The sequence below is a fragment of the Ursus arctos genome, unplaced genomic scaffold, assembly GCF_023065955.2.
Source record: "Ursus arctos isolate Adak ecotype North America unplaced genomic scaffold, UrsArc2.0 scaffold_30, whole genome shotgun sequence".
In the NCBI taxonomy this organism is placed as follows: domain Eukaryota; kingdom Metazoa; phylum Chordata; class Mammalia; order Carnivora; family Ursidae; genus Ursus; species Ursus arctos.
Window position 1 is genome coordinate 29,661,707 of NW_026622986.1, and position 23,530 is coordinate 29,685,236.

General features: G+C 39.5%; 1 protein-coding gene across 4 annotated transcripts in view; it reads right to left on the reverse strand.

The window, feature by feature from the left end:
* Positions 1 to 23,530, reverse strand: part of TAF3 (TATA-box binding protein associated factor 3) — a 176,540-nt gene that overhangs the window by 13,476 nt on the left and 139,534 nt on the right. For all 4 annotated transcript variants that reach the window (XM_048219427.2, XM_048219426.2, XM_026478740.4 and 1 more), the window contains exon 4: positions 23,141 to 23,223. In XM_048219427.2, the coding sequence (XP_048075384.1) occupies positions 23,141 to 23,223 (83 nt within the window). The remainder of the gene's footprint in view (positions 1 to 23,140; positions 23,224 to 23,530) is intronic.

Genomic DNA, 23,530 nt, shown 5'->3' on the forward strand with positions numbered 1-23,530 from the left:
TATCTATTCAACAGAGATAGAGATAGCCAGCGAGAGAGGGAACACAAGCAGGGGGAGTGGGAGAGGAAGGAGCAGGCTCCCAGCGGAAGAGCCTGATGTGGGGCTCGATCCCATAACGCCAGGATCACGCCCTGAGCTGAAGGCAGACGCTTAACCGCTGTGCCACCCAGGCACCCCTCCTTTGTTTATTTTTAAGGAAATGTTGGCCAAATAGCCAAGTCTGAATAACCACTGTTGTCAGTTGCTCTTTCAAGTAAAAATGGTATATTGAAAAAAGCTGCTAGTTGAGCTTGCAACTTGAATAATCACATAATCAGTTTCCTCAAGACAACTACCTAATACTAATATTTTAGTATGGAGAGAAAGAGTTTTATTAGTGCTTCCTATTTCATCCCTCTTCACTTTGACACGTAAACTATCGAAAAGCTGTAATAATCTGAGGGCCTATGCATCACTCCGAGCACCTCTGTTCTAAAAGAAGTACTTCAGGAAAAGAAAGGTGATCCCATCAGAAGGTCTGAGATGCAAGGGAAAATGATAAACATGTTGGTAAAGTTAAATAGTCACTGACTAAAGAAACCAATAATAACATATTATGGTATTATTTACAAAACACAAAATACATGGAAACAATAATACATAAACGAGCAGGGGATGAATAGAGCCAAAGCATTCTAAAGCACTTCTATTATCTGGAAGGAGGTATAAAAGGTATTAAATTTAAAATGTGGTAATTTCTAGGTAACCATGTAAAGATCAGGAATGAAGTACATGTATAACTTCTAAACCAGTATGGAGAAAAATGGAATGTTAAAAAAAATAACCAATCTGATAGAAGGAATGGAGAAACCTAGGACAGTAAGACAAATAGAAAATCCAAGATAAGGTAGATTAGAACTCTAAAGATCAATAATTATATCATGTAAATGGTCTAAACAATTTACTTGTCAGATTGGGTAAAACAAACAGGATGCTATTTGCAAGAAACATGTCTAACAACAGAGCAATGGAAAAGCTGAGGGAAATGGCCAGCAAAAGAGGCATGTGAACACAAGGAAACGTGACAGCACACAAAACAGATTGTGAGGCAAGAACTACCAGTGGAAGTGAAGGTTTCTTCACAATGATAAAAGGTCCCAATGTGCCAGGAAGATATAACAATTTAAAACTTGAATGCACCTAGAAACATATCCTTAAAACATATAAAGCAAAACTGACAGAACTGTAAAAAACACACAAATCCACCAGTATAACGGGGGATTTTAGGATATCTATCTGGAACTAACAGAGTAAGCAGTCAAAAAACCAGTCAAGAGGAGCCCCTGGGTGGCTCAGTCAGTTAAGCATCTGCCTTTGGCTCAGGTCATGATCCCGGGGTCCTGGGATGGAACCCCACATAGGGCTCCCTGCTCAGTGGGGAGTCTGCTTCTCCCTCTGCCCCTCCCCCCTGGCTTGTGCTCTCTCCTCTCTTGCTCACTGTCTCTCTCAAATAAATGAAATCTTAAAAAAAAAAACCCCAAAAAACCCAGTAACGATACATAAGTTTTGAACAAAATAACAAAAATACAAAACTGACCCAATGGACATCTAAAAAACTCTGTACTCAACAAATACAAACTATTTATTCTTTTCAAGAACACACTGAAAAAAACCGAGCAAACAATTCCCATAAGGCTGAAGAATCATTTGAATAGTCTGTACACATACCTGTTACCCTCGTTATGCTAACAGTTCCTCAAAGGAATGTAAAGCCTTTTTATTTCTGTATCCTCAGCACCTAACACGGTAACCAGCATTTGTAGTCACCTCATAAATATGAACATATTTAATTTTACTAATCAACCAAACAAAAGCTGGTCCTGCAAGTAGTGGTTTCCTAGAAGAAGTGATATATTTAGGAAATTTTCCTAGCCAACAAAAATTACAGGAGAAAACTGCAGTCATATGCACTATGATGTGGGAAGAAAGGATAAAGGACAGGAGACAAATATGGGGTGTCAGTAAAGTGAGAAGGAGAGAAAGTGAAGAAATACCAGACAGGTTAGGAGGGTGGGGGAGACCCAGGCACCTGCGGTTGTGGGTTCTGTGGAGTCAATGGGGGGGGGGGAGGGGGGCGAACAGGAGGAGGACAGGAAGAAGAGACGGCTTTGTGACCTGTGAGAATCAGAAGTGGAAACACGCCTGAAAATCAAAGATACTAAGAGGAGGCTACTGGAGGGAAGGACATTTTCTATCTCCTACCTACTTTACAAGAATGATGGGTGGGGACTTACAAAAGGACATGCAAATAATTTGTTTCCCTGATTATCACTTTGTTTCAACTTTACTGTTAGCTATTCTGGTGGAAAATGTTTGCTGGAGGTAGCAACTGAACCTATTACCTAAAATGCTTTTTAGGTATTCACGTGATCTAATTGACAATGATCATACAAAACTGAGAATTAGCTTCGTTTGAGTTTTAAGATGGTGTAGTTAATTTGGAAAAGAGATAACTTAAATTAGAGGGTATATTGCAAATTATAAATTCTAAAAGGATTAAACATTTGGTAAAGAAAACATAAAACCATTAAAATACCCCAACAAACGAGTAAACGTATCTTTTTAATCTTGGGGGAGAGGAGGATTTTCTAACTATCTCCGCAAAAGTAGAAACCATAAAACACTGATCTGACTGTGCGAAAATTGTAAATATCTTAAGCAAAATACCATAAAATATCATAAGCAAAGGCAAAAGACAAAATGGAGGAAAATTATTTGCAATATACATGATAGAGGGTTCAGTTCCAATTATATAAAGAGTTCTTTCAAATCAAAACCAAAAAGACTAACATTCTTATTAAAACATGGACAAAGGACACAAGCAGGTGGTAGAGAGTGAAAGAAACAAAAACTGCCCACAGGAAAAAAAAAGTTCTACATTCATGGTAATCAAAGACACCAACATGAAAGTAACAATAAAATACCTTTTTTGATACAGATTAAAAAGATGTCAAGATGGGGGAATGGGAGGGGTGGTTGTACAGCACTTCTGAATGGTTACCAGAACCCTAAAAATGTACTAGTTTTTTAAATTTTTTTAACACTTTTTTTTTTTAAGATTTTATTTATTTATTTGAGAGATAGCCAGCCAGTGAGAGAGGGAACACTTAAAATGTACTAGTTTTTAAAAATTTTTTTTAACACTTTTTTTTTTTTTTTAAGATTTTATTTATTTATTTGAGAGAGAGAAAGCCAGCCAGTGAGAGAGGGAACACAGTCAGGGGGAGTGGGAGAGGAAGAAGCAGGCTCCCAGCAGAGGAGCCTGATGTGGGGCTCGATCCCACAACGCCGGGAACACGCTCTGAGCCGAAGGCAGACGCTTAACAACTGTGCCACCCAGGCGCCCCTAAAAATGTACTAGTTTTGACCAGCAATTCCATGTGTAGAAACAGATCCTGAGGAAATAACTAGACAACTATGCAAAGATATGGGGTAAAGAATAGCATTGTTTATGATTGCAAAAAACCCCCCAAACTACAATGACTATAATTTAAAATACCCCTAAATAGGGGATCGGTTAAATAAATGAAGATAAACAAAATACCACTGATATCCAAAGAGATGATACACACACACATAAGTGATGTTTACCCCCTAAAAAGTTATGGATAGTATGCATAAGAGAATCCAATTTTTGTAAGAAAAAAAAAAAAAGCAAATAAGAACATATGAGTGTGTATTTAGAAGTTCAAAAGAATACACACCAAAATGTCCTGAAATTGGCTCTGCATGGTGGGGCTATAGGGGTTGTTTCTTTTTAAAAATTTTTATTTTTTAAATTTTAATTCCAGTGTAGTTAATACACAGGGTTATATTAGTTTCGGGTATCTGATATAGTGGTAGATGTTTGTTTGTTTTTCTTTTGGTTTTATCTGTAAATATCATATGTAACTTGTGTAATAAAAATTTAAGTTAAAAACACTTGCCACAATATATACATCTAAAATGTTGCTGGGAATTGTGAATGATGGTTTGAACTGCACATTTATGATTTGTCCACTTTTCTGTACATTATAGTTTATTTAATAAACTTCTGGGAAAACACGATGGCTTGGCTAAAGGTTCCCGCCAAATGCTGACCATGGTCTGGTCACAGAAGTCCCAAGCTAAATTCAAAAGCTGCTCAAGTAAGAGTATCTCAGCTGAGTGTATCATCATTAACAGAGATCAACAAGAAAAGGGTCAAGGGAGGAGAAGAACCCCATAAAGCTATGCTATCCTGGTACACAATTAAAATCATACATTTGAACACCCGTGAGGTACTAAGGTGGGTTCACAGTCTTGGGTCTTTTCTTTTCAAAGGAATACAATGTGCACAGTTGCTTTGTGTCCCAATTTTGGCATATCTGTCTCCATCATCCACATCAGGCAGTACATTTCTTAGGAGTAAGGTAGGTATCTTGTCTTTGAATTATTTGCAGTATAAAACAGTGTCTGAATACATATTCATCAACTTTAATAAGCCATTAGGCATCGAGAACTCTTGAAAATAATTATTTTACTTTTGAATATTTTTGTCTGTTTAAAAGATTTTAGACTAGGCCAATTTCCTCTTTTCCTTCCTTCCTGTCATAATACGTAAAGAGTTCCAAGACCAGTGAGATTTCTATTTGCCAGCATGGGTTTGAATTCCTCACCTGAGAACTGACCCTCAGACCAAGAATGATGATCACGTCAATTTCAGGATCAAGCACATCTTGAAAGTTTCAATCTGTTGTCTGGAAGTGCTTTCAAGTTGCTTTGAGCTCTACCAAACACATAATGAACATTATCTGCCTTGCCTGACTCCAATCCCTTTCACTGTCTTCCATTTCTCTTAGATTTCTCTCTTACCTATAGGCCTGTGAATGGTGCCCCTGAGAATGCCTTAGCATTAGCTGTACAGCCAATGGGTGTAGAGACTGGCGATCACTTCATGCAGCGGGGCCCGAAACTCAGAGACGTACCTGCTCGTACATACCTTATTTTTCAATTTAGACAGATGGCATTTTGATGAAAATCACTCATAATAACAATAATCCTTCCAAAACGCCGGATACTCCTCTCTACTTCAACTGAATCATTCCTCTTAAAGATGTGTGTGTGTGTGTGGGTGTGTGTGTGTGTGTGTGTGGGTGTGGGTGTCTGTTTCTCATTCAAATTTTCTGAGTGGCAAAAGGAAAAACATTAAAGTGGGTAGTGGTTTGGTTTTGTTTTTTTAAAGATTTTATTTATTTATTTGACAGAGAGAGACAGCCAGCGAGAGAGGGAACACAAGCAGGGGGAGTGGGAGAGGAAGAAGCAGGCTCATAGCGGAGGACCCTGATGTGGGGCTCGATCCCATAACGCCGGGATCACGCCCTGAGCCGAAGGCAGACGCTTAACGACTGCGCCACCCAGGCGCCCCTAAAGTGGGTAGTGTTGATGAGACAAAACATGTCCTAATTTTCTGTTTCCAAGAGATTAGGCTGGTCACGAAAGTGACTAAAGTGACTTGTGTTTTCCTATCCCTTTGCACTCCATGAGAAAATACACAAGAGTCTGAAAAGTTATTTTTGATTTTAGCTGCTAGGTGACTTTTGTGGTAACCGGATACATAGCCTTAAGAACAATCCTTTCATTATCTCTTCAATTTTGCACATTCCAGGAAAAATAAACAGTATACCATGATATAATTTCTCATCGCTTGTGAGATAAATTATCATCACTTACCCTAATTAAGATCATTGGAAAAATAACTTTGGATTCCTAGGGCCTTCAGGGCCAATCTTTACTGTTCCATACTTCTAAACAGTGTTTTGCTTCTCTGTATTTTTCTCCCTGAAGTATCACCTTTTCCCCCTACGTAACTGCATGGCAGGTTCTCCCCCAGCTTTCTGTTGAATAAGCAAGTCGCACAGAGTAACCAACACCGCCCACAGCTGTGTCCCACAGTGGCTCCATGCTGCTAACGTTACATCTTTTGGAGGATTTGATCAGAGTGCCCTAACTGCTATAAACACTGGCGTTATTCATAAAAATGTGTAGAAAGAGGGATTTTCAGTGGGATTTCTTTACCTGTTTCCCCACCACAAAACAGTGAAAGAAATAGAATGGGTCATGGGCTGCTTGGCCTGAAATGCAAACTCACAGCTTGACAAGTCAATAAAGAACCAATCCTCACCTCTCCAGCCACAGAGCCTCCAAGGTTAGAGGCAAACACAGTGTGGATCTGTCTGCCCAGGGGGTTTATGATCCTTATTATTCAGCTATTGTGTGCAAACACTATGAAGCTGGTAATCTGAATTCTCAAAGTCAGAATAACTGGCTACTAACTTGCATACAAAGTTCAAAAGTTGCCTCACAATGGCTCACTTATTCACCCTTAAAAGTGAACAGCCATTTTTAAGTGTAACAAAATAAAGCCATAGGTAAAAACTATTGTAATCACCTCCAGGAATTTAATGTAAACTTTGGGGCAGTCAAGTTCTTCATTGTCTGGAAGAAAAACCACTTGGATTAAAAAAAGCATATCTATATATATGTTCCTTAAGCCACAACTCACTTTTCTTCTTCAGATTTAACATTTTAGTCAATCTCAGAAATACCATGTACCTTTTGAAAGACCACAGAAATCAAATTCCTGTGTTGTATTTTAAACTAACTCCTTACAACACATACAAAAAGCCCACTGAGATTCCACTTTCATATTACTGTAAAACTGCATATTTGGGTCACAGTGGTTCTATAAAACATCACGGTTTTCTTTTCTTCTTTTCACTGTGAAAGTCCTAGAAATGCTATGCTGGGGGCGCCTGGGTGGCTCAGTTGGTTAAGTGTCTGCTTGCAGCTCAGGTCACGATCCCGGAGTCCCAGGATTGAGTCCTGCCTCAGCTCCCCACTCCTCCTGCTCCTTCTGCCCCTCCTCCCGCTCCTTCTCTCTCTCAAATAAATAAATAAATAAAATCTTAGAAAGAGAGAAAGAGGAGAAAGAGAGAGAAGAGAGAAAGAAAGAAAGAAAGAAAGAAAGAAAGAAAGAAAGAAGGAAAGAATACCCCAAAGTGTGGCAATCAGCATCCGAGGGCCCCACCTCCTCGTCCTCCTGCACTGTGTGTCCCCCTCAGGGGATGGGCTGGCTGACTTGTTGGACCAACAGGGTTCTGTGAAAACAATGGTGGGCAGCATCCACGCTCTGTGAGAAGAGACACTGAAGCTTCTGATTTGCTGTCTCTTGGATCATTTGCTCTGGGCAAGTCAGCTGCTACGTCGGGGGACCTGGACGCTGCCTTTGGATGAGGCCCACGTGACTGGCAATGGCAGCCTCCTGCCAAGAGCCCAGCCCTGGTGAGCCCCTCACTGCCGCCCTGCACAGTAGCTGGACGCGTGACCTGAGTCAGAACCACCCAGATTCCTGAAGGTCAGAAACTAGGAAGCAACAAATGTTTATTGCTATAAGTTGCTAAGTTTTAGGGTCATTGGTTATGTGGAAGTAAGAAATATACCAAGTATTTACTTTATCTCATTTAGGTATATAAATAAATATTCAGAATTTAGGGGAAATTATGTTTTAGAGTATCAGTGCTTAAAATGCCAAATTGTAACAGTGTCATTTCCATATTTCACATTTGATCAAAAGGAACAAATACCCAAAGACAATTATGAGAATTGGTTTTATGTTGATTCTTCAAATCAATCATTACTCCTTATTCTTCTTGATCCTCACAGCTCAACTTTTAGCATTCATATAATTAACACAACTGTAAATGGATTTAATTCCTCAAGCTCATGGCTTGCCTCTTGAATATTTACATCATCTCATAAAACGGATATTTTATCTTGTCATAGCCCAAGAACATATCAAGTAGGAAAAATTTTATCTTTTAATTCAGGCATGACCTATTTGAAAAATGAAACAAATTGCATGAAGTAATTAGAGGAAAATATAGCCATTGTCCAATCTTCAGTTCCAAAGGAGATACCCAAATGATTATACTTGTATTGTCGAATGCTCAAAATCTGTAAAATATTCTAAAAGGGCATTAATATTCAGATAAATAATAAATAATGAATATTTTTTCATTTTTGCAAAAAGATACAGTAGAAGGATAATTTTTAAAAACTGGAACAAAAGTGGTCACTATTTACAGGGAAAGGAATAGGAAGGGTAAAGGGAAAGACATGACCGCAGGACCACTCTGGATAGATCTTACTAGAGCTTCAACTTTGGGGTCAAGTCACTTTTTCACATATTCAGCAAACTGAATTTATAAAATTGCCTACAAGCTGAAAATAAATGGAAATAAAGGAACCTCAATGTGTACCATGCTGCTGATACAACCACACAGAAAAAAAAAATTCAGGTGACTTTAGAAGGACGGCATTTTGGTCACACATCCATTGAGGATTTATCTTAAGAACAAATAGAATGAAAAAAATGTAATCTTTATTCAGCAGTCTTATTAGTAGGAGTAATAGTGTACTGTTGTTTCATCACTAAGAGGGCATTACTTTTTCATATAGTTCTTGTAGAATAAAGCAAATATGTAATTATGTTAACAATCAAGTCTTTTTTTTTTAAGATTTTATTTATTTATTTGATAGAGAGCACAAGCAGGGGGAGCAGCAGGCAGAGGGAGAGAGAAGCAGGAGCCTGATCAAGACTTCTAATGTAAAAGAAAAGATGCGAAAATAAATTCAAGGAAATAACAGTAACGTTAAATCTTAACTGGAAATAGCAGTATAAATTTATAAATTTGTCTCCATTGTAAAGGCCGAGAATCAAGGACATCCCCAATAGCAATGAGTACCTCTAGCCCCAGACTGTGATTCCTAAAAACCATTCCCCACAAAAAGGAAACAGTCAGTGTTGCTTAAGGAACGACTAATTTCAGGTCTGTGGTCAGGAAATCTAGAAGATAAACCGAGAACGTTTCATTTCATACCAGAAAGTGAGAAAGCTATCAAAGATGAATGGGGTTGTGATAAATCCCAGAAGACGACACAAAGACCCATCAGTGAAGCTGGGACCATCTGGATATTAAAAAGAACTGGGGGGGGGGGAGAAGGGGGAGAGAGAGAGAGAGAGAAAGAGAAAGGGAGGAAGAGGGGAGAGGGAGAGAGGGAGGAAGAGGGGGAGGAGGAGAGGGAGAGAGTATTTTCTAAAACCAAAACTCAACAATCACCACAGGAGATTAACTAGGGCGTGAACTCCACCAACTCCTTAAGACTAAAGTTTGGCAAGTAAAAAGAATTAAGCATTTACCCTGCCTCTTACATGAGCTATACTTCAGGGTAACCGAAATGCCCTAGTTGATGAAGAAAAATTTGTCTTTATTGAAGGATTTCAGCTAATAAATGTGAAAGGAATGACTTAATTAAAAAAAAATCTACCATTTCACAACTCCTAATGCAATGACTGGTCCAGCATTCGTGGCGTCATGACAGCTAGACATGTGCCTGCTGACGGCAGCTGGAAATAGAGCAGCAAAATATCCTCTTCAAACAAGAGCTGAACTTGAATCTGATCAAATCTTTAGAACTGTTAAGTCTTTAGCGCTAAATGCCTGTGACAGGGATAGAATAGCAATGTAAATGGCGCTACAAGGGAGTAAGCAGAGAAATCTAGAAAGTGAGGCATTCTCACTGGACAAATGACCTGGTTTCTTCAAGGAGTGAACTGCGTGGCAAAGGACAGAGGGTGAGAGCTCTAGATTCAAAGGTACTTAGTCTGGTTTGGATCCTGATTCAAACAAAGCCACTGTCAAAATATATTTTTGAGACAAAGGGAGACAACTGGATATGGGCTGGATAGTAAGTAGCAAGAAAATGTTCACATACCTGATGTGTGGTAATGGCACTGTGAGTATACAAGAAAATAACCGTCGTTTTAGAGCTGCATGTTAAAGTACAAGGACGTAAAGTGACTTGGGCAGGAAAAAAGAGAAGGACTCAATCAAGCAAGCGTGGCAGCGTTTTGATAACTGTTAGATCAATCAGGAGGTGGGTACATGAAAGTTTATGAGCTTATTTGGTTATGTTTGAAAATGTTCACAATAAAAAACTTTAAAAAAATATTGGTAATATGCATTTTATCCAGAATGATTTAGATTCATAAACCACAAAAAAGCCAGGGCACGTGTGCACTCCTGTATCAACAGAATAATTAACATTTCTTAAGGTAAATGTGCTTTGGGTATTTGCCTTAACGCATCTTTGCTTGTATTTTTCCTCTTCATATTTCTCCATCTCCAAATTTTACTCACCCTTTAGGGCTCTATTCAAATTCTCCTCTCCCCCAAGGCTTTTCTAACTCTTCCCAGCTGCAAGTAATCACCTTGAACTTCCATCAAATTTTAGATGTACCTCTTATAGCCTTTAACACTTTCTCCCTTCCACTGTGATTATTCCTATCTATGTTCCTGGGAGGGGAACCAACATCTGATTCCATTTTAGCACTTGCATAAGTGTTATCTCCTTCGACACAGTTGTACTATGTATATAATCAACATTAATATTTGTTGAATGCAGATCAATTTTTAAAAAACGGAAACCCATGAAGGTGTTCTCTAGGGCACTGTCAGGGTTCTTTTCAAAAACTAAATTTTCTGGAGTCAGAACTTCTAAAAGATTTTGTCATTGCAGAAAGGCTTCTGCTTCTCTCCCGCAAGTAAGAGGGTGCCTTTGTGAGGAAGAGCAAAGCCAAATGCAACTAACATTCAACACAGGGGGACTTTCTCTTGATACTCCTCTCTGAGGAGGGTGCTTAATTACTTAGAAAAACATGCGTTAGCATATGACAATATGCTAAATTTGCAAGTTAACCATAAAAGAAATTCATTCATTCATTCATTCACTCATTCATTCATGTCCGGATTATAAGAACATCTCAGTTATTTGAAAACATTCAAAGCAGTAAGATGATATTCAGTGAACTTGAAAAATGAACAAGATTGTGATTGAGATTTGTATCTCACTGGAGAGTTATAAAATTCAGTTATTACTGCAGTCATGCTTGGAAAATCCAACACCACTACTTTAGAAGATATTAAAATCTGATAACAGCTGCTGTGTCTTCACCAAAAAAATCACCATGTTTCCCATGAATTCTTATCTTCCTCTGTAAACAGCATGGGAAATATTTATAGATGTACACACATATATGTATTGGCATCTTTGTGGGCTAAAGTAAGTGAATATGCATTGTATATAATGTATATATATATACATGAAAAATACGTGTGCATATATTTACATACATGTATATATTCCAAACTTCCATTCCAACAGTTACACGCATATGTGTTTTTTCATTCGCTTACATACTGTGCTACGCAGCCTACTCCTGACAGTTCCTGTACGCACCTATCACTCCGGCTTGTGCATGTATACGCCAGTATATGCAGAACCCTTCTCCTCTTAGATTGTTTGCTCTTATATCTTTGAGAAAAGATATCTTATATCTTTCTTATATCTTTGATAATAAAGATAATAAAAATGAGCGTGAAGGGATTTCACCCATTTGTTTGGAAATGAACATGTCCAATTGTTAAACTATAAAACAGGAGATGAGATAAAAGGATGTTTTCTCACACTCCAAAGAAATAAATGAGTTACACTGAACATTGATAAAATATTTAATGGGCAATCGTTTTGGCTGCTTTAGTGTTTAAAGGATCTTTATGAATAAGAAGACCCATTAAAAAAAAAGTCCAAGGGAGTTTATTTTTTTTAAGATTTTACTTATTTATGTGACAGAGAGACAGCCAGAGAGAGAGGGAACACAGCAGGGGAGTGGGAGAGGAAGAAGCAGGCTCCCAGCCGAGGAGCCCGATGTGGGACTCGATCCCAGGACCCCGGGATCATGCCCTGAGCCGAAGGCAGACGCTTAACGACTGCGCTACCCAGGCGCCCCGCAAGGGAGTTTAAAGCAGTAAGTAAATGAAGTAAAATAAAATGAAATGAAATGAGATAATGTTTCTAAAATTTTCTCTGAGGCAGAAAAGGACTTTTGGAATTATTCCACCGACTTCAGAGTCGCACTCAAAGGGAAGATCATTCTCACAGAAGGAGAGAAAAAGAATAAAAAAAGGAAGAAACGATAAGGTCACGCAGCTCCTACATACTTCGCAGCCTAACTACAGAAGTTAGCTGTGAGTTTGAGAGACTACTTCAGAGTTTGGTCGTCTGGTCTCCTCAGAGTTCTCCCTACTGTACTGTCACACCAAGAACGGCCTGGAACGGGAGAAAGGTTACAAACCTTGGCCTGACAGATTCGTCAAGAAAGGACAGACGTCAGGCTAGTCACACGCAAAAAATAACTCAATAGCTGCCCCACAGTCTCTCAGAACCTCAGGACCATCAGGTTTAACCAATCCTTCTTACATAGAGTCATTTCATTCTCGTTTCTGGTGGTGGGACCTTTAATTGGTATGGACTTCTGGCTGGCAATATGGCATAATGATTTCTTAAAAATCTTTAAACTGTTCATATTCATATTTTTGGACCACACAACATCTGAACACAAAAAGGTCTATGTATGAGGATGCTGTTTATTTGTTATAGCAAAATCTGGAACAACTGAAATGTCCAAGAATTGGAAACTGAAAAGATAAATGAGTTAGGATAGCACAGTAAAATAAGCTACCATGTCGTGCGGACCTGGGGAAAAGTCTATGATGCGCTGCTATGCTGAAGAGGGGCCAGTTGTAAAATCTATGTGTAAGACGATCCTATCTTGTTCCCCCCCCCCCCGCCCCCTCCCCCCGCAAACAGCCAGCAAGGAGTATTATTGGAAGGATGGGTTTAGGGGAGGGTTCACATCCTGAGCTAGACGTTTCTAGACAATTTATCTTAAAAAACCAAAACCCAAAAAATACTAGCCATGTATTATTTGTATAATCAGAAAAAAAAGATTTAAGACACAAAGTCAAGTACTTCCATAGTTAGTTGCACTTGTTCAGGCCCTTTTGTAAAATCTTAAGAAAAAAAAAAGGGCGCCTTGGGTGGCTCCATTGGTTAATCATCTGCCTTCGGCTCAGGTCATGATCTCAGGGTCCTGGGATCGAGCCTCACGTTGGGCTCCCTGCTCCGCAGGGCGTCTGCTTCTCCCTCTCCCTCTCCCTCACCTCACCCTGCCTCCTGCTCATGCTCTCTCTCGCTATCTCTGTCTCTCTCTCTCAAATAAATAAAATCTTGAAAAAAAAAAAGGAAAAAAGAGAAAAGAAAAGCCCTTTTGATTTTTATACCTGGTTTTACCCAAAGGATGCAAAAGACTACATATAACATCTTTGTGAAAAGTATTTTTCTTTAAAACAAATGTCCAGTCAGCTTGTTAAAAGGAAGAAACATATAACTAACATTTATTAAAGACCTATTATATCCTGATCAAGGTTTTATGACTTTTGTTTCCCAGATATTCTTATTTACTGCTTGTTTATTAAAATCCTAACAGGGTTTTATGACTTGTTTCCCAGATATTCTTATTTACTCCTTGTTTATTATAAAATCCTAACTATATATGGCACAGAGAGCCACAGATGGACAATCAGTGTGCCCTGGAAGAAAAGCTACTCTAATAATTTCATTTTCAAATTGACAGGTGTCCTTTTTTATCTATTCAGAGTACAGAGTGGTACACCTGTTATTATAAAGATAATACAAGTCTTAAAAAGATCCACATTTCCTTTTTACATAGACTACAGAGGGACCAACTTCATATTATTAAAACAAATTTGGAAATTTTAGTCACTCCACCTGTAAGACCTTCTGATTCCTTTAAGCAACTTATTTTTTTAGCATCTTATTATTCAAATTACCTCTAAAATTAGGTAAAATAAGAGCAATGGGTAGGAAGGAAAAGCAATCTTTGACAAAAGACTTCCACGCCAAATGCAGGGTGTTTTTTGTTTTTTTTTAAATCTTACTATAGGGCTAGAGTAAGTTTCCTCATCAACTATACTCAAATGAAAAAGTAAAATAAAAGAGCAAGCTTCCTGTAGGCTCCTTTAGCTCTCTTATTTTAAGGGTTTTGTTTTTTGTTTTACTTGATAAAAACATAGCTGTTCCTAACGTGAAAGCAATTCTGTAAAAGTAGCTCAGTTAAATTCTATTTGGATACTGCTCCAAATCTAGAAAGACTTGCTCAAACAGTAAAAATCAGTTCCATGGCTGAAAAGCTAAAAGACTCCATAAATTTATTTTCAGTCTACCACGTCTCCCCCTCTTTGGTAGTTGAGGTAAAAAGGTGAATGGGCACACATGCCAATGTCCATGAAACTCCTGGTCTGTGGGAGAAGACAGCCACAGACAGATACACGAAGCATACCGAGTGCTCCAACACAGATGAAAACAGTGGATTCTGGGCTCTGGGAAGAGGGATGACCAGCTAGGGGTAGGGATGGGGAGGTGGGCTGTGACCGCCTCTTCCTAGAGCAGATGACAATTTTAAAAGATGACTAGGAATGTGCCTCTGATGAAGAGGCAGGGAGGTGCAAGGCACTGCCAGGCAGGTGCTACAACCTGAGAAGAGAAAGATGACAAATGCCCGGCTCCGTGTGGGGAACCGCGAGCAGTTCGGTAGTGCTACACGGACCAAGCAAGCTGCGAAACGCTTTCACGGGTTCTAGCTAGATGGTCTGGAGCAAGCAAGTATGGAGAAGAGTTCCGAGTGGGAGCAGGAATGGAGGAGAGGGTAAGGAACTGAGAAATGTTAGTAGGTGAACGGGCAGGGACTGGGGACAGGCTGGCTGTTGGGTGGGGGCGGCTGTGAGGGAGGGAGAGAGGTGTCACCCCTCCTTGGGTTTCACGCTTCTGTGAGTGTGGCGGGGAATGCTGGAGCTCAGAACTCAGCTGCAGGATGATCTGTGCTGGGTGCTTGAGAAACGAAAAACTTCGAAAAGAATGACTTAATCTCTCTGGGAAGCAACACCTCTCTGGGCATCTCATGGCTTCTTTGTTTCCTAGCTAACGGTGTCTCTGCTTGGAGCCAGTTATGGATGTCTGTGTCTGAGGATGCGGACATCCTTCCTTCCTCTGGCCACTCGCGTCTAGCCAAGGAGGAGATCCGCACTTGCAGATGCTGCCCGAAGTTACGAGACGCTGAGAGCTCAAATGAAGATCGAGGAGGCTTCTTTGGACAGAGTCTTTCCTTCCCTAAGTTTTGTTCAAAACAACCCTTTGGAGCTATGGAGACCCTCAGAGCTTAGTTTTCAAGAGACACAGGCTGGTATTAAGGCAAACAGAATCTCCCGATTCCACAAGTCAGACAGCCTTTGCCTTCTTCCAAGCTACCCTGGAAAATGGAGGCTCTGGTCTCATCATCGACACATTCAAAGACAGGAAAAAAAGCCAGGCTGGGTGAGGTCACCGTGTGTTCAATTTTGGAAATGCTATGTTTTTGGTGCCTCTGTGCACCCAGTCAGGTAACTGGGAAGGCTGGTCTGCATCCCTGGGGAGAAACCTGAGCGGGAAACCATCACCACACAACTGAAACGTAGGAGTGAGCCGGAGGACTTGGGGAGAAAGAACAAAGTAAAGTGGGCCACGGGCAAGAAGAAGAACGAAGTCCACGAGAAAAACAGAAGGAATGACAGAGAATGAGAGAGTCAGTCAAGTGAAGGAGCAAGAGAAACAAAGGAACAGAGTTTCAGAAAGGGCGAGGGCGGAAGAGCGGCGTCTAGCGCAGCAGAAAGCACGAATGTCGCAGGGCCGCAGCGTGTTCCCTGGATGCAGCTCAGGCCCGCAGAAGCTCCAGAGAAGTTTCTAGGGCGGAAACCAGAACGCAGTACGTTTAGGCATGAAGCATCAGAAGGAAGGACATCGGAGCCGTCAGAGCGAGAAGAGGAAGTCGTTGCAGCTTTTCTGGCATTTAGCAGGGAGCCGGGGAACCGGGAGCAGGTTTACATATGGCCAGTCAGCTAGTGACACATCCTTCAACCCATGCGTTAAGACCTCGGCAACCGCGTTTTTTAAAAAAAGCTGCAAGATTCTAAGTCACAGAAGTCCTGCAGTGACGTGGTTGCCCATCTTCTAAACCTCAAAGGCAAGAGGGGGGACAGAGAAGAAGAAACATTACACTATGCCTCTAGAGTCTTTATATCATACCCTGTAAAACGACAGGAAATAATAGGATGCAAATAATTTAAATTTTCTATGTTGTTGTCAGTAATGGTAAGAATGCCTCCGTGTTTCCATCAGCAGGTGCAATATTCTTTTCAAACACTAGAAGTGTGAGTCGTTTGATTTGTAGGGAAAATTATAGTCCGATAGTGTCCAAAAGGTTACCATGATATAGCTAAATTATCTCTGCCTGTCACAGGTTAAAGAACATTTAAATTCTGGAAGTTCACATCAGCTTTTTCTAGATAACAAATCTTAAGTACCTTCCTATATTCACTCAATTAGTGATCTTGGGCCTTGATAACACTGCAGAGAGAAACTTTCCAACTATCATTCAAATCATATCTAAAAAGGTGGTCATAAATATTTTAAAGCCTAAGTGAACTAATAAGACCTAGACCCATTAAGGATAAGATCTTTTACAACAAATTAAATAAAACAATTTATTGAAGTCTGGACTCAAGATAAGCTAGATTTACTAGCTGACCTTTTATTCATTTAAAGAACAAAATTAGCTCTAATTGCATTAGAATGGAATCCAGTAAATCTCCCCAAGTCTTCTAATGTGGCATCCGTGTAAGAACGGCTGTAATTGTTTACAAGTAAGATGGAAATGCTTTGATTATAATCTTTCCACTTGTTTTACTGTGTAGTAAAAGCATTTCCCCAAACCTACAGCCAGTTTTCCGGACAGCATGCTATTTTTTTTCCTTACACATACTGCATGTTTGGTGTTAATGAACAAACTACAACATGCCAGGGGAGGAAATTAAACCTGGAGATTTCATCATAAGTTTAGGTCAATAACAATGAGAGTCAGAGATGGAGGCCAAGAACTCCTTGTCTGCGAAAGTCAGAAAAGGGCCAAAGGCCTGAATGGGAAAGATTTTAACTACCTGCTTCCCCTCGGAACTGCAGCTGAGACATATGGGCTTGGCTCTGTTGAATTTATAAGTTTGATAAGGTAGCGAGAATAATGTATACAGCCCACAGCTTGTGTTCCAGCTGTTTAGCTGCTAGGGAACTTCATTTGTAATGTTGCCATCTGTCACTAGCATTACAAATAAGTCATTTGCCATATCTTTTAAAATATAGTTATTCTTAGGATTTTGTTGGGGGGGGTCATTGTTCCTGTTATTTGGCTTCTATTATAGGCAAAATACCTATGAAATGTTTTAGTCTCAATGGCAAGCTAACCAGGGCAAAACAAAATTATCAACATGCTTCGATTTTTTTTTTCTTTAATCGAAAGCAGTTTTATTGGAAGGGAAACGAATTAAAAATAGAAATGCAAAAGGCCTTTCTAAGTCTGATAGGATGATGCTCTGAAATGTTCCTGAGCTTTGCTTCTAAAGGACCCTTTTTTATTTTATTTTTTAAAATTTTATTTATTTTTGCGAGAAACGGGGAGAGAGCGTGCACATGCACGCTCGCGAGTGTGAGGAGGGGGGAGGGGCAGAAGGAGGAGCAGACTCCCGGCTGAGCAGGGAGCCCGAGGTGGGGTTCGAGGTGGGGCTTGATCCCAGGACCTCGAGATCATGACCTGAGCCGAAGGCAGACGCTTAACTGATTGAGCCACCCAGGCGCCCTAAAGGATTTTTTAAACCAACAAGCTTTGCTAGGCTTCCTCAGCATGCTTTTATTAAAATATGAAATATGACTGCTTTTCCTGAAAAACGTTATCAGTTGTTTCTGCCTGCCCCTCGTCCCTTATTCTAGTAAGAGTCCTCCTTTCCTTCTGGGACTACCATTGCCCCTTCTGACAGTGTGTCTCCACATCCACAGGTGCTGGGGAACCAGGCTGGCCACTGCCATCGGGTGCCAGGAGATGGTGGGGGCTTCACCAGGGGTGCGGAGCACTAGGAACCATCCCAGCCTTGGGTGACTTGGACCACGTTTGCCACCATACAATGGCAAGACGGAGTAAAAGAAAGTGAGCAGGGTCCTAATGATACGTTTTGAACCCTGGATACTGCCTCACCTAAAGTCAAAGAAACCTTGTTTACTTTGTCCCTTTCAGCTAGTTTGATTTGGGTTTCTGTTACTTGGAACTAAGAGTCTTGATTAATACAAAAAGAAAACACCAGCGTTTCCACTAGAGGTGAGAAGATTTTTGACACAGAGTTGTCTTCGCCGACTGTGTTACTATGCTGTACCCTTACACTCAAGGTCCCTACAAGAAATAAACAAAACCTGTCTTTGCAGCTGCTATAAAAACTGCTAGAGAAGACACTGGGGGGTCAGCTGGTTCCGCTTGGAAATAAAGTTTTAAATTTGGTACCCTGAAAAACTTTGTCTCTCCTGAGAAACTCAGAGCTACCTTCCTTTTCAAAATTGTATTTCACTGTCTGCCCTTCTTGCTAGAAAGCCATAATCCTATCTGACATGCAATCATTCGCTTCTTTTTCCTTTTCTTGGTATTAGTTTCCTATGCCTTTTTTCTAATAACTTAATTGTTCCCTCTTTAAGCTACTGTAAATTTGTTTAGACTGGGAAAAAATTATATATGAATAAACAATGTTTCACATAAAGAGGGAAATGCAGAAAGTAGGATAAAAATCAGTTGCTATTATTTCTCTAAAGAACTTACCAATAAAAACCACGACACACATTTCACCCCGTTAAATGTCTTTCAGCTAAACCTGGCTACGTTTTAAAATGTAAAATGCTTATTTTCTTTAAAAATATTTTAAGTGATTATTCTTGTAATTGCTCATGATTATTCTCTACTTCTCGCTGTACTGTCAAAAAGCGTTATTCAGGAAAGTTTGGATCATAAAAAGACAACAAATATCTATGAGTATTTTCTTTTTAAAGATTAAACCCTTCATGTTTTTCAAGATTAATGAGCAAACTTTTAGCTCCCATTTTCATAGTACATATGATTTAGAAATTCCAACTCTTAAAAGGCCCCTCCCAGAAATAACTAAGTTCCATAAACTGCAACAAAAAACTGACTTACACAAAAAGGAAAGCAACCAATTTTCAGCACCTCTGCTATGAGAGGTCTGATTAATGAAAGTTTCCAGAATCATGAGGAATCTGCTAATACTCAGGGCTGTATTGACAGTGGAAACCAAAACACTGGCAGAAAGAAAACCGTAACTGCCAGCAGCAAAGTGGTCACTGAAAACTATCTCAGTATAATTTGCATAGTTTGGGAAAGGGGTTACATCTATAAAAGGACAATCTATTGTAATCTGTCAAAAGAAAATTTAGAATTATCATTGATAATAATATTGTTCTCTGAAAGGCATCATAAATGATTCCATGTCACTTGATCAAATATATTATTAAAGAGTAATTGGAAAAAATGACCAACCATTACTGGATGTTGGGGGGGGAGCTCAAGTAATTATCCCTTCTCTGGTGCGCTTACTGCATAAGGGCACAGCGTCCTGAGGGCAGATGGACCAGTGCACAGTTTCTCCGACACAGTAACCCCCATTGACCAGCCAGAGTAACAGAGCTGACAGACGGTGGGAGATTCACCGGGGAAGGGCTCCACTCAAGGGGAAGAGCGAAGCACTGGATGGAGAAAAAGACAGAGCCTTCCTCCCCAGCGCTGGCAGAGGGCAGCAAGGAAGAGGCATCTGAGAAATGCAAGGGGGGAATGCCTAACCCCCAACCTGCCACTATTATTCACCCCAATCTTTATATACATTTAATTTTTTTCTTCATACACTACTGATATTTATTGATTGATTTTTAAGACTTTACCAATATTTAAAATTATCTTTCCTTTTAATGAGAAGTTTCATTAACAGAATTTTGAGCTTGAAAAATCAAACCACACACATTTAAACTTAGAAGAGCTGTGGGCCCGGTTCTGTCCTGTCCTTCCTGCCGGTCTGGTCAAACAGTCCCAGCCCCCAACATACTCCTGTCACATTACTTTGCCCTATTTTCTGCATGGACATGAAGAGATAAATGGATGCCATAAGTCAGCTCACTCTTCCTAATTTGCGCCACATAAACTAACTCAGTCCATAGTAAGACTGGAATGACAAATAGCATGGCCACACTATGTTGCCCTTGCCCGTCTCGTGCTGGTGGACATTCTAACCCTTGTCCCCAAGTACAAGTGCGAGTTCACGACCCTCATCAACACAGGTGCAGGCGGCTGTTCCTGGGCAAGCTGAGACCCACCTGAGGGTAGGCCAGGCTGAGGGATTTGCAATTTACTTCAATGTGCTTCCCACTCGTACTACTCACGAACTTTATAGGTGCAGAGATGATAATTTCAGGGTTACTAAGGGCAACTCTGGAGACCCATTACTGGGGGACAAGTCAAAGGGATCTGCGGTCCTCGCAGAGTTATCTTGTATCCTAACGCTTATCTGGTGGAGGCACTGGACTTCCCACAGACCCTTTAGAATACAGACTCCATGCATGTTAAATGAAGGCAAAAACAAGGTGCCTCAGTCTCACTACAAGGAACATCAGAGAACCGAGGAAATAGTCTAACCTCAAAGTATTTTCCTGGATCAAGGGCAGAAGACCTTCTTTATTTAGGAAAATTTAGAAACTAAATATTGTCTTAAAGATCTTCCAACGAGAGGGTATAATTTGAACCCTGTAAAGCTTTTTCCTTTTTCCCATAATTTCAAAAGACTATCCTCCGCCTGTTCTTCAGCAATAAACAAACCCTTCGTCTGGACTATGCAGACCCCCTTCCTGAATCCCACTCTGCTCATTAATGTCACTTCAAAAGAGTACTGTAGCCCCAACTGTGTACAAACTAAGTAAAGGCACATTTATATGAGTCTACCTCCTCTTTTCCATTATTACTGCCATGGAATAAGCCATGTATCCTTATGCTACAACAATAAAAGATTACTTTTAATTTCATATAAATTTACATGTGTCACAAAATATTCTTTTTGTAATTTTTTTCAACCATTCTTGGCTTGCGAGCCATACAAAAACTGGCAGTGGGATAGATTTTGGTTCATGGGCCATAGTGTGCTGATCCATGATTTAGATTTTTTTTAAAAAGTTCTTCACTGATTAAGATATATTTTACACAAAATCCTATTACTATGTGACTCAGTTCTCTTTTTCTCTCTTAATTTAAAAAGTAATCTATTTCACTTAATTTATTCCTTTGTTCATTGTAAGTATTTCCTTGTGTCTGACTTTGGCCAAGTGATTAATGATTCATATAACATGGTTATTTACCTAAATATTTGAAAGTTCACATATTATATAATGTTATACTCTCATGGGCAATTTGTCTATAATGTCTGAGTATTATAATTTCCCCAATACTGGACAATCTGTTTCAGAATAACAGGATCTATTTTTCACATTTCCCAGTATCTCAGGTGCATGAGTAATTTATTGAGAGGAGAAAAATAGTCAAGAGAATGAATGAAAGATGCTGAAGGGTGGATGAGAGGAATATTATTATCAAAGCCTTTTCACAGACCTTATTTCTCTGAAGGGAATGAGCAAGCCAAACTCTTTTGTGGACGTAAAGATTAAGTAATGGCGAGTTACTGAGAAAACAGTAATAAATGTGAACTAGTAAGAGAAAAGTATTTGTTGAATGATAAGTAAGAATATCTTTCGCTTAGAGGAACGAGCCCAAGTACAGAATTTCCAAAAAGATAGTATCAATAGCTACTCTGGTTGGGTCGCCCTGCTAATCAGCCTTCTACTGGTTGACAGAGGAGGACATTATTCACATTTTTTGTAGGTAAAATAGGGGGCATAGGGTAAACCGGTATCTGGTTAAAGAAGAGCTAAATCTACAGTATTTTTATTAACACTGTCTAAGCTTGTCAGTAACACCACCACCCACTGTCTAGGTTTCTACTGATAGAACCGAAAAGAGTAATGTGGAAATTATGTGAATAATTTAGGTGAGAAAAGGAAGAACCATCTGGATTTTCTTCTTCTTTTTTCAATCTTCAAAAGAACATACATTTTCCTGGAAGACCATGTTTGCCTCTACAACATCATTCATCCTAATGATGGATGTTGTGTTACGTTTGGAATTCGCACAAGCAACAGCACAAAATACAAACTTTTAAGATGGAATGAACCACTGAGAACACAAAGCATATTTTCTGTTGTCTACCCACTATGTAAGTGCATGGCTCTTACTTTCATTATTATGGCTAAAAACTGAATGAAAATTCAGTGCTCTGTAAGCCCATTTCCTACACAATATTTGATTGTTTGCAACGTAAACGAATCCATTTTCAGGCTTACTGGAAAAATAAGATTGTAAACTAGTACTTTTAACTTGTGGAATTCATTTAAATGATAAATAGCATGATTTTTACAACAAGAAGAACGATCTTTTAACATAATTTACAAAAAGAAATCAAGGTTTAATCACCTTATTAAAATAACGTTTAGAGTATTTATTGTAGGCCTTAATCCGTATCCCAAAAATGAATAAAAGAAACAAAGTCAACTAATTTACTTTAAAGAAGGGTGGGCTGATAGGATGACTCTGTGAAAATTAAGATGAACAGTGAACATGGGGTTCATATTTCCAATCTTTTCTTAACAAATAAGCAAACAAACACACGAGATGATAATTAAGACTTCGGTTATTCCTATCATACACTATTTCACCAAGCCTTGGGCAGTACCTTTGTTTTCAGGTACAGAATAAAACTATGAGAATCTCCATTTTTTGTCGTGGTGGGCAGAGAATCCATACTCGAGAAGGTATAACATTACCTCCACCTGGGCGGAATATGGCAGTCAGTCCACTCAATACATAGTCTCTTCCTTTTCAGATAACCAGGACCTTAACAATTACGCAGACACACTGTCATGTCTTTAAAGAAGAGAAAGAGAACAAGAAAGAAGGGTTCCTGTACGTCAAACAAAGCAAAAAGCACTTTGAGAAAGAAACTGATCCAATTTGAAAATGAAGAATTCCCAAAGTAAAGCTTGACTCTCCGTGTTCGTACCTGGAAAAGGTTAGAGCTCTACACCCATTAGGAAAGAGCAGAGAAGGTTAAGTTCAATTTATTTCACTCTAGTTGAAAACGTTTCTACTTACATCTTGTCTTGGCCAGCACCAACTCTGAGAGTCAATCGGGGGATAACCGGACTTGGGGCTGGAACAACTGGCTCCACTTTTATCTGTTGAAGTTATTACATTAGAGTTAAATGCATTTTCAACAAAATCCCTCCCACCTCTTCGTCTACTTCCTCATCTCCACAAACCTGATAAGCCAGTTTAAGCCTCAAATGCTACTAAAATGTTAGCTTCGAGGACAGTCGAGGACAGTCGGGGTTATTTTGTTTTTGTTTCTCAACAACTGCAGGCTCTCTGGCTTCATGAGAAATTCTACAAACTTGAATTATTTCATGTAAGTGGTGGGAATTATTTTTGCATTTTCTTAGCTTTGGTTAATTTCTTGGATTTTTATTGTTAGAATTTTTAAAC